The 11,935-nt window shown below is 39.5% G+C and overlaps 1 protein-coding gene across 4 annotated transcripts in view; it reads left to right on the forward strand.

Moving 5' to 3' along the window:
- Positions 1-11,935, forward strand: part of shisa6 (shisa family member 6) — a 150,855-nt gene that overhangs the window by 126,085 nt on the left and 12,835 nt on the right. For 3 of the 4 annotated variants that reach the window (XM_032537840.1, XM_032537843.1, XM_032537842.1), the window contains exons 6-7: positions 10,508-10,570; positions 11,503-11,523. In XM_032537840.1, the coding sequence (XP_032393731.1) occupies positions 10,508-10,570; positions 11,503-11,523 (84 nt within the window). The remainder of the gene's footprint in view (positions 1-10,507; positions 10,571-11,502; positions 11,524-11,935) is intronic. The other variant, XM_032537841.1, reaches the window with a different exon arrangement.

Genomic DNA, 11,935 nt, shown 5'->3' on the forward strand with positions numbered 1-11,935 from the left:
ATGGATAATGATCCTAAACACACCTCAAAATCCATGGTGGATTACATAAAGAGGCGTAAACTGAAGGTTTTACCATGACCTTCACAATCTCCTGACCTTAACATGATTGAAAATCTATGGAGAGACCTTAAAAGAGCAGTGCGTGACAGACAGCCCAGCAATCTCAAAGAACTGGAAGACTTTTGGAAGGAAGAAGGGCGAAGATATCTCAAACAAGAATTGAAAGACTCTTGGCTGGCTACAAGAAGCGTCTCCAAGTTGGATACTTGCCAAAGGGGGCAGTACAGGGTATTAACTCTGCAGGGTGCCCAAACTTTTGCAGACTTTTGTTATTGTGAAAGTGTGAATGATGGAAATAACTAACTTTTTGTGACATATTATATGAATGTCTATTCTGTCATTTTATGCCTTTTGGAGATTTTTCCATCTTTTCTTGGCTTCTTTATGCACAATAATACAAAGTTTTACCTGGGGTGCCCAAAATTTCGAGCCCCACTGTGAAAGCTAAACAACGACAACTTCAGTCATTTGTTCAGGGTGACTTTCTAGTTCACTCACATAGTGCATGACTGCACAATTGTGTCTGATCAAAGTGTAAACTCTCGTGAACCCAAATTAGCCGTGTCTCAACTGAAACGCGTTCCTAAATTGATGTAAACATTTGGATTTGGGATTCCGCTCACTCGCCTGCCAGCGAGCACCCATCCTCGGCCCATAATTGCAAAGTCATTAAAAGATCTCTGTTGTAATTTTCCAGTTTGTGGGGTCTTCACAAAGCCTGCCTTTCCTCCTTCATTTAATCATTTCATCAGCCTGCTTATCAACAGTTGCTTTGTGCCAAACTACCGACCTAATTACAGGAAAACATGGAGCATAATTATGGAATATAACTTAGTGGATAATTCATTTTCGAATACTCACCGAACCTGATAAGAGTCTGAAAATGCTCGGTGTGTCTTCACTTATTTACTTCTGAAATACATTGTCTTGTGTTTAGTGCCATGAGTCTTATTTAATTCAGCTTATTTAGCTGTGAGTCAAAGTTTCAACATGAAACTTTTTCCAACAAAAGCTCCATTCCGTAGATGTTCTCCAAGTACAGATGCACGCTAAAAACTAATTTCACTCTTGGCTAAAGGAGTTGAACAAAGAGAAAAAGGAACTATAAGTTCCCTTTAATTACTTAATTGAGCACCCGAAAAAGTGGAATTCTTTTTATGTCCTGTAGTAAAAATAAAGTGGAACATTTTGTTTTTCAGTGTTGGTAGTGAGAAATATTGGATGATTCAAAACTGTATTTCTTACTACAGTATCTTTGCATGGCAATTACTAGACAGTTGAAGTTCAAGAGCTATTTAAATTATGGACAGGAAATTATTGTTAGGGTTAGACAACTAAAGAAAAAGAGCTTGGTTAAGGTTGGAGAACTATTGTTAGATTTAGGGATACTGGACTGGGTCAGATTGACATGACATCCAATAAATCTCAGATTCCTGAAGCAACATGCCGGCACAGCACCTTGACTTTAATCCAGTGCTGCTTTTGGACTCAGCGCTCAGAAAAGCATGGCTCACAGTTTCAGCTCATTCCAAAGCAGTCGGACCTTGTGTAAGCAGTCCACTTTTCACTAGGAAATCAATTTCTGTAACTGGCTCTGTGCACGGGGAATTTGTGTTTGTCCCTTTTTCATTTCAAAATGAAAATAGTACATTTAGCATTGCATGTTGTAGCATGAAGATTTCCATTAATGTAGTGTCCCCATACATTTGCCACATCATGTAATGTTGTAGAATCTGCAGGTTTTTCTTTCAAGATCCAGGCATCATTTCAGCATCAGCAGTCAGCGGGGATCCTCCAGTTGCTTTTTTTTTTTCCCCGTCCTCTTACTTCACGGAGTCCTATATTCTACGGCATGGATAACGGCAGCTTTGTATGATGTTACTTCTGACATATCGGAGAAGACATCAGATAAATCTGTGCTTATCCTTGTTAGTATTTCACAGACTCCCCTGAGACACCGTCGGTCCAGCTCATGACGCTGTGTGGGTAAGGCTGAGAGACTTGTTTGTGCTAATTAAAGAAAATGCTTAGCAGGATATATAAAACTGATTTGTTGTCAGAAAAGTATGTTGCTGGGGGAAATAGCCCAGTCTTTACAAGATGTCACGATATTAAGAAGTTCACTTGAAGACAGAATTAAGATTCCTTCATCTACAAGAAAAATACCATAAGAGTTAAATGCACATACAGTGGTGTGAAAAAGTGTTTGCCCCCTTCCTCATTTCCTTCTTCATTTGCAGGTTGTCACATTAAGTGTTTCGGAACATCAAACTAATTTAAACAATACTCAAGGACAACACAAGTAAACACAAAATGCATTTGTAAATGAAGGTGTTTATTATTAAAGGTGAAAAAAAATCCAAACACCGTGGGCCATGTGAAAAAGTGATTGCCCCCTAAACCTAATAACTGCTTGGGCACCCTTAGCAGCAACAACTGCAACCAAGCGTTTGCGATAACGTGCAATGAGGCTTTTACAGCGTCCTGGAGGAATTTTGTCCCACTCATCTTTGAGAATTGTCCTTATTCGTTACATTAGAGGGTTTTCGAGCGTGAACGGCCTTTTAAGGTCATACCACAACATTCAATAGGATTCAGGTCAGGACTTTGGTAGGCCACTCCAAAGTCTCATTTTGTTTCTTCAGCCATTCGGTGGTGGACTTGCTGGTGTGTTTAGGATCATTGTCCTGCTGCAGAACTAAGTTTGTTTCAGCTTGAGTAAACAAACAGATGGTGGGACATTCTCCTTCAGGATCTCTGGTAGACAGCAGAATTCATAGTTCCTTTTATCACGGCAAGTCTTCAGGTCCTGAAGAGCAGCAAACAGCCCCAGACCATCACACTACCACCACATATTTTCTGTTGGTATGATGTTCTTTTTTGAAATGCAGTGTTCCTTCTACGCCAGATATACTGGACACACCTTCCAAAGAGTTCACTTTTGTCTCATCGGTCCACAGAATGTTGTCCCAAAAGTCTTTGGGATCATCAACATGTGTGTGGAGAATTGAGAAGAGCTTTGATGTTTCTTTGCTCAGCAGTGGTGTTTTCTCCTTGGAACTCTGCCATGCAGGCCATTTTTGCCAGTCTTCCTGATGGTGGAGGCATTAACGCTGACCTTAACGAGGCAAGTGAGGTCTGCAGTTCTTTGGACGTTGTTGTGGAGTCTTTTGTGACCTCTTGGATGAGTCGGCGCTGCGCTCTGGGGTAATTTTGGGCGGCCGGCCACTCCTGGGAAGGTTCACCACTGTTCCATGTCTTCGCCATTTGTGGATAATGGCTCTACTGTGGTACATGGATTCCCAAAGTTTGGAAATGGCTTTATAACCCTTTCCAGACTGAAGATCTCAATTACTTTCTTTCTCATATGTTCCGAATTTCTTTGGGTCTCGGCAGATGTGTAGCTTTTAAGGATCTTCTGGTGGACCTTACTGTGTCAAGCAGCTCCATTTAAGGATGCCTTGATTGTGAACAGGTGTGGCAATAATCAGGCCTGGGTGTGGCTGAGAAATTGAACTCAGGTGGGGACAACCACAATTATAAGTTTAACAAGGGGGGCAATCACTTTTCAACCAGGGCCATGATGGTTTGGATTTTTTTTCACCTTAATAATAAACACCTTCATTTACATTGCTTTTGTGTTACTTGTGTTGTCCTTGACTATTGTTAAATTGGTTTGATGTTCCGAAACACTTAAGTGTGACAAACATGCAAAGGAACAGGAAGTGAGGAAGGGGGCAAACACTTTTTCACACCACTGTAGGTAAGAATGCTAGTGGTAAAGTGGACATTTTAAATACCCAGTATACTCAGATGTGCAATTAAAAGGCTGTGGGGTGTTTCATTGATTAAAAGGTGGCAGATGTGGTGTAAACCAGATGCCAACATGTCAGCAAAGATGAGTTACAACCAGTAAATTAAAGCATGAGCAGCATGCATGACATGCATTAATTTCTCTTTATTTTGCTTTAGCAGTAGACACTTGATTTCTAAGAGAAAAAAAAAAATCCACAACAAATGCCACTCATGCCTTTTTGTTGCTTATATTAAATATTAGCCATTTGGATAAAAACTGAATTTTAATCAGTAAGTGCATTTCCATTCCACACACACATATAAAGCTGGAGTGGTTTTACATATAAATGAATGTCTGTTACATTAAAGCCCTTGCCAAACGCACACAATGCTAATTAAAGCTGAGGTAGGCACTTTATTTTGCTGTTGTTGGGCAAAGAAATCCCTGGTTAGTTATCAGGAAATTGTAATTCAAGTGGTCTGACAGAAAACTAGAAGTGTGCACCTCCTCTTGGCTCTGTTTCGAGGCTTTAGAAAATCTAGACGTGATGGGAGACTTTGGTCATTTCAGAGAGCAAGAGTGTTACTTTCGACTGTTATGCGCATGCATTGCCAGTGCGACAGAGAGGGGAAAGGCTAAGCTGCAGGAAGAGCTCTTCAAATACATATATATGATTTTTTGCATTTTATCCACTGCAGCTTTTAGCCACCAAGTAGAGATCTCTTTGTTGTCTGTTGTCTGTGGCGACATTCCCGGATTGGCGCACCAGAACGTCAGCCAGCCATAACTAGAAGAGGCAGGAACAAGGTAGAGACCATAGCAACTGAGCAGCAGCAAGGAGTATGTCAGGAGCAAAGTTTCTGTAGTGGATGGTCCAGATAACAAAGAAACTTCATTTAGGAGTTCATTTAGTTTAAAAAAAGTGCTGTTTAAAAAAACACCTTGTCAAGTCAAAATGATTACAAAATAGGTTTCACACTTGTGGAAACTGAACGCGACAAAACAGACTTGACGAATGATGACTATACAATTGATGTAAACGTCCATCAAAGAGATGAAAACAGAGTTTCCATATCAATGTGGTATATTTAGATTTTTCAGATGTGTAATTCACTTATAAAATATAATAGAATTAGAATTGTTAGAAAACATAAAGATGATGTGCATAATGATACATAATAGTTTAAAAGTGTGGGACTATACTATAACCTTCTTTTGTCTTGTCACATGCAACAATGAATTTAAATTTTTACTGATGAAATTTTAATCAGTTCAGATCAGACTAACATTTGCCGTTGTGCAGAAGCAGTGGGAGTTCAAAAACAAATGCATTGAAGGAACTTAGATTTCCCTAATAGGCCCTGACTGGTTAGTCCCTAAGGCGGTTTCAGGGACTATTTGTTCAAGTAGGCTTTCTAAAAGGGATTTTGGCTGAAGGTTCACTTCAAAGTGATGGTGATAAATTGTAGTTGTCACCAACAGCACTAAATTTGGACAGAATTCCCCCCCTATTCTTTCCATCTCCTACCGTAGCTTCAGATTTTGGTATTTCCTTAAATTTATCCATTGTGGTTTGTCGCCCATCATAGGCCCATTAGAGGTTAAAGTCCTGAGTGTTTTGAAGGTAAAGCCCCTTGAAATGTAAGCTCCCATCTTGTTCTCTTTCTCGTGTCACTATGACTCTCCATCACACTCACACACATTCATACGCACAAGGGCAAAACGAGGTGATCTGTCCCACCAGGTCCACATGGTCCTCCACACTTTGCCAGCATAATAAGATAGCTTGAGCGCTCGCCGCAGCCAGCGTCTGTCCATCAGCTTCCCCAGAGCGAGCCGTTTAAAATGGATCTGGGTCACAGTGGGATCCCCTCTGTCCACCCTCTGGAACCTGGAAGCATTAGATTTATTTGTGACAGAGCCACCTGAATTGCTACAGCCAATCCATGTGACATACATAACTGGCAGTGAGAGCTGCTGCATTATGTATTAACACTGAGCAGGTATGTTCTCTTCAATACACTTCACATAGTCCTGAGCTCTGTCAGTTGGATTCAGTGTGAATGATGAAATCGACATTTAGAAGAAATCCCTTGACATTTGCTCCACTTTCTCAGTTGTGGTGTTACTGGAGCAGCAACAGTTTAAACATCATCTGTAAAGAAAATTAGGGACTTTGGCTCTAGATGTGTCAACACATAACAGTCATATTCAGGCTGCACAATGGTAAGAGTATTCTGCTCGGGATTGCAATCACAGTTTTCTTTTGGGACTATTCAAAGATTTGTCAACTCCATCCCACATACAGCGTTGTGCTGCCCCGAATACTCACTTGAGCAATAATCTTTTTGTCAGACCTATCTCCACAGCGCTGTGGAGTAAGGTCTGGCTACACTACACATACATTCTTTGTTATGAAAATAAAACCTCTCAGTTGTTTACATTTCTTTAAACCATTCACAATCGTCTTGGGTCCGGACGCAGCAGTGGTGGCTCTCCAAAAATGTTTTTGTGGAACATTTGCTCTCCGCAAAGAAAACAGCACACAAAATACTACATAAAGTTAACTCTTCTCACAACAGAGTAACGTGAGCTATTTAAATTAACTTGATACATGGTTTTCTACAGTCCCTAAATGTTAGACAGTAAATGCAGTAAACATTTTCTTTGTAAATCTTTAGAATCATTTCCCGAACAAAACAAGCAGGCCTGTCTCATTGCTCAATCTAAATTAAATCCAAATACAAATCAAAACTTGCCATTTCAGTGTGTAGCTTGCCATCGACCATGTTTCATCAATTATCCTGAAAATGCACTTCCGTTGACCCAGACTGCTGGAGCACCACATGTGAATTCAAATGCGCTATTTCCTCCTGTTAACATGTAACGTATTCTATTTTTACAATGTCTTGAAATATTGTTAGTGACGTAGTCATTTTCAATGGTTTGGACTATACTATAAAGGCACCTTGGTTCCATTTAAAGGATATCTTAATGCCACAGTATACAATGTAATTTTGACAATAATATGCTTTAAACTTGGTGAAGACCATTTGCTTTGGTGATCCCCCTGTGCACAAAGCCAGTTCAATAGAGAAGTGTTTTCCCTTGTTGTTGCATGTCATGCCCTCCTCCCTCCCCTCTTTCTGTCTGCCTCTCCACTGTCAACTATCCAAAAAAGGGGAAAGTCACAATTAATATTCTTAAGAAGTAAAAAATAAATGGTTTTCTAATTTTCAAACATGAATGTACTGAGACCTCACCTTAACCCCATCCAACACCTCTGAGATGAACTGAGAGCCAGACGTTAAAATCCACCATCAGTTTGAGATTTCACTCCTGCTCTTGTGGCTGAATGGGAGCAAACGCCTGCAGCCAGGTTTTATCATTTGGTGAAAAAAATGAAACTAATACAATGGAGGTTGTTAAAGCAGCACATTATTTCCCATGGAACTACATGTAACCACATATGATCTTTCAGTGTTGACATACTTTTCTATATACATAATAGTTAATTATGTTCCTATACCAGCTTTTCATGTCATGGATTTTTTGTGTCTTCACTGTTTCAATTAAGTAAACCGTAAAGCAACATACTGTGTGCTCTAAATATCTAAATATCTGCATGTGTTAAGTCTTTGTGCAAATGGAAACCATCCGTTGTGTCTGTTGCATCAGACTATAGGATGTTGCAACAGCAGCGTACTGAATTTAATTGACTTTTGGTGGAAGACAATGTTTAGTTGTTCAGGTTACTTGAGGACACAGACTCACTTTTTCAGGCATCTTGCTGCAGTTTTCAGATGGCAATGGGGGGTCATTTGCAGGAACTTTCCCGGGAACTAGGTTCTAGGGGGATTTATTTCTCTCCTTAAAAAGACCCTGATTGAAAGGCAGTACTTTCAGGAACCTTTGTGATAAGGTTTGCAGGGATGACCATCACTGATTGGTCAAACACACACAGGACGGTTGCCTTAACTTAATTCAAAAAACGAGGAAGTACTCTCCTATTGATTTATGACCAGTGTAGGATGATGGGAGAACATTTCTCTGTGTTTGAAAACAATAAAAGTAAAGTTAAGCTTTGCTGACGGAATGTTTGCACATTCTAAAAAAGACATAGAAACAAAGACATTTGCACAAGCCAGTGGGGACACTGAACTGCAGGCTGCAGAGTGTTTTCACTCATCCCGTCACGTTGCTCATTGTTAACGGACTAACGGTCTTAATTCTCACAGGTCTTTGACAGGCCGTGGAAGAACACAGCAATGGACTGAAGAGACCTTCTAGTTCCTTTGAAATAGTTCTGTGGACTTAAAAAGACTTCAAAACCTGTGTCTAAATGCACCTATTGTATTCCACTGACCAAGCACCTAAGCGTCATACCCTCCAGCCTCAGAAATGACTGCATTTAGGGTGAATGTGTTTCTCTGACTGCTTTGTGTCGTGTGATTGCTCACTTCTCCAGGGCTGATTCATCCCCGGCTGCATCTATCGAGTGCTCTAACCAGACTTCTCCGTGAAATACACTCTCCTCATAAACAAATTATTTAATAGTTTTTACAATATGTGCTCAGTGTTGCGGCACAGTTGCTGCCCAATAGTAGCAAAAGCTATGAATGAATGAATCAGTCAAACACCTCCTGTAAAGCAGAACCGGAGATTACCTCAAAGAGTCCCATCCCCTTTGGGTGATAAACTTTTGAACCATAGTTAAACACTCGTACATTTTAATGTGTGAATTTTATGTGACCGGTGGTTTCTCATGCTGTGAGAAAAGAACAGTTTCTGCAATTACTCAGATAGTAGGAGGTTGTTATTTATTTGGTACAAAACTGCTTTCGTTTTAAGTTCATAGCAGGGTAATTTAGCTGAGCTCTCTGTAGCTGCAATAATTGGTCCCTCGATCAAACCTGTGCGATTGGAAAAGCAGAGTAGGGCTGCAGGGAGAACAGACCAAAGACTCGCTTTATGATTATGGTACACAGCTTAATAACCATTTAACCGGAGTCTTTATATTCCTTCTTTTCCTGAACTGAATATCAATTTCAGATGAAATAAGCAAGACATTCCAACACCACATTCAAACCAGAAAGAAAGATGAGAACACTGGCTTAGCAAAAAACAAATAACATTTGTCAGCAATGTCACATGCGCCCACTGGGAAAAGCATTATCATTGAAATACAGGCAATGATCTTTAATAAAAGCCAAACACTTAAGACAGGGGGGTGCCCTGTTGTCAGTTAAAAGCTTGACAAAGAGCTCATATGTGTAGGTTTAAGCTATCAGAGGTGTTTTTATTGTCTTTAGCAGTCTATAGAATGATAGATGAACATATTTAAATGCAAATAGGATGTGTTGTTTGTTCTGCTGTTCAGAAACACAAAGCATAATTGAATAAAGGCAATATTTTCACTCTGAAATTGTTTAAACTCCCATAGCCACTCAACAATGGAGGTCTCAGATGATGTTGCTATGTTCTATAACCACTCAAACTACACATAACGATATTAGTATATCAAATGAGTCACTTGCAGCGAAGATGGATTACCATGAGGTGTAGCTGCTTCCATGTTCCCGTATAAAGAGGATATAATCAATCATTTTGGCAAAGCAGCAGTACGCTGTGGAGTTTGTCAAAAGGAAGAAACACTCACTTTCTTATAAAACCGTAACAGTTTACTGCTAACTTGAGACACACTGAACCAATCAAAGTTCTTGTATCTGGGGAAAACGTATATGACTAGACTGGATCACACTCGACCAGGAGGATAACATTTGTCAGACTGCCTGAAATTACCACAACCTCTTTACACCGCATTACGGGGCGGTAGCACAGAAACAATTCAGGATTAGGCAACAAAACTACTTGGTTAGGTTAAGGGATTGGGGTTTGGGTACAATAAGGTAAAAAATAAATACGTTACATACAATGTACATAAGTACATTACGTAGGCAACGTAATGTAAGTAGGGTTAAATATGTTAGGTATACAGGTTACATATGTAACTTATTAAAAAGGTCAACGTTGAATTTTGGTCATTCACAAGAGGTTGTGGTAATTTCAGTTTCACTGATATAGTGCACTACAGTACCTACACCATGTTCAATTCAAAGGGTTTGCATGATCTATTGAATAAATAGACTCTAGACTCTTAGTGGGGTTGCAAAATAAATCTCAAACACACATGGCTACATACCACAAAGGTCAAGGGGCAAACGTTTTTTTTCTTTTCAATTTAGACTTGTGTCGTCATGATACTGGAATTTCTAAAGTCCACATAGTACCTTAAAAATACTGATTTATTCCTTGATATGTTCATCTTTTTATACCACAGAGATAATATATGGGCTTGTATCCTTTGCCTTCCCTTGCAAAGTATTTCAAATCAGCACCCCTGATATTTGTCAACCAAAACCAGTCGCTATGTGTGTACTGCACCTGTGCGTGTGTGTGTGTGTGTGTGTGTGTGTTTCAAATGAGAATTGAAACCGTTTCAAATGTTTAGAATCCATATGTCTCAAAAAATGATATTTATGACTACACCAGTAAGGACTAAGGGCAAAGTCTGATGACATGTCTGATTTTCTTCTTGTCACTTGAACCCACATTGTTGACATTAAGTGTTAACTCTTCTTCTCACAATAGGAAACCACCACCATGACTACCAGCACAGCCACCTGGATCTGACTGCGCTAACACCTAAACTGGGTAAGAAAAGTCCTTACTGTAACTGGATGATGTGACAATATTCCATGTAGTGTAAAAAGTCACTGTTTACCTATTATGAATATGTACATTTGGAATGAATGCTAGAAAAGTCAATCACAAAATCTCATCATGCTGTATCTTTTTAATGTGGTGATTGACCCAACTTGACTTTCCCATATGATATGTATTATTATCAGTCTCTAAAGGAAAGTAAGCCAAACAATTCTTGTGATGGACTATTTTTCAATTTCAGGGACAGAAGTATATCTTTCACAAGGAAATTAAAATCTGAGGAACTGATAAAGAAATCCTCGGGAGAAAATGAGAAACAAAAGTGCCTGATAATCAAAGGATCATCTGTGCAGTTGCTGCAGTTATTGAAAATGCAATTACTGTTATTGTATCCAATCTATTTCTATAAATGTGATTTTCTGTGAAAGGAGAACAGCTTTTAGAGTGGAGTAACTGAATGATCTTGAACCTAAACGGCAATGAAATGAAACACTGTTTAATTAAAGAGGGAATCCGGCCTTACGTGTTATTAAAAAAATGTCCCTCTATGATATTCTATAAACTGCAGAGGCCGACATTCTGTGTCAGTGTCGAGTTATTATACAAACTTTTCCACCATAAATGAAGCACTGCGGTCCCCATTCTGCAGGTGCTTTTCTGCCTCTTGAACAGGGCAGCCTTTTTTTTTGCTGGGAAAATGGGTTGGAAAAAGTACTTTCAGCACCAAATAAAACTCTTCAAACAGCACTTTTTGAAGTCTATTTAGCTTCTGATGAGGGATGGGAGCTGTTATGCATAATTCCTAATCTTTGTGTTGGCTGCAATATTCGCTTTGAACAAGGGCAACCTCTGGGGAGGTTTTGGTTGAAACATTTTTTTTTACATTGATTGCTATTGATGCTTTCTTTCTCACTTGTTAGCCCACAGACAAATGAGATACGGTAAGTAATACACATACACATGGTGTTTATGTGTATTTTTTTCCTCACCTTTTCTTTATCATGTAGAGATTAAAATTTGTATACCTGCACAGTGGGGGTCATTTTTTTTTTATTCTCCTAAATGCTTGTGTATTTTTTTGCAGTCACAAAAATGTCACACCGCTGCTTTACAGTCCATAACCTTTTAATCGGATCTCAAAATCTCTTCTTCACACATTATCTTTACACTTTCACTTCACCTAACCGGCTCTTTCACTTCACCTAACCGGCTCAATCTTCCCTAAAAATCCTGCACACACAACTCAGTGAATGTCTCCCCTCCTTGGTATTGTCTGTCCCTGTCCTCCTTGCTGCAGTAGTCACCCAGTCCTATTTTTAAATCCCGCACCAGAGTCCCTGCCCGTATCCCATC

The sequence above is a fragment of the Etheostoma spectabile genome, chromosome 15, assembly GCF_008692095.1.
Source record: "Etheostoma spectabile isolate EspeVRDwgs_2016 chromosome 15, UIUC_Espe_1.0, whole genome shotgun sequence".
Classification (NCBI taxonomy): Eukaryota; Metazoa; Chordata; class Actinopteri; order Perciformes; family Percidae; genus Etheostoma; species Etheostoma spectabile.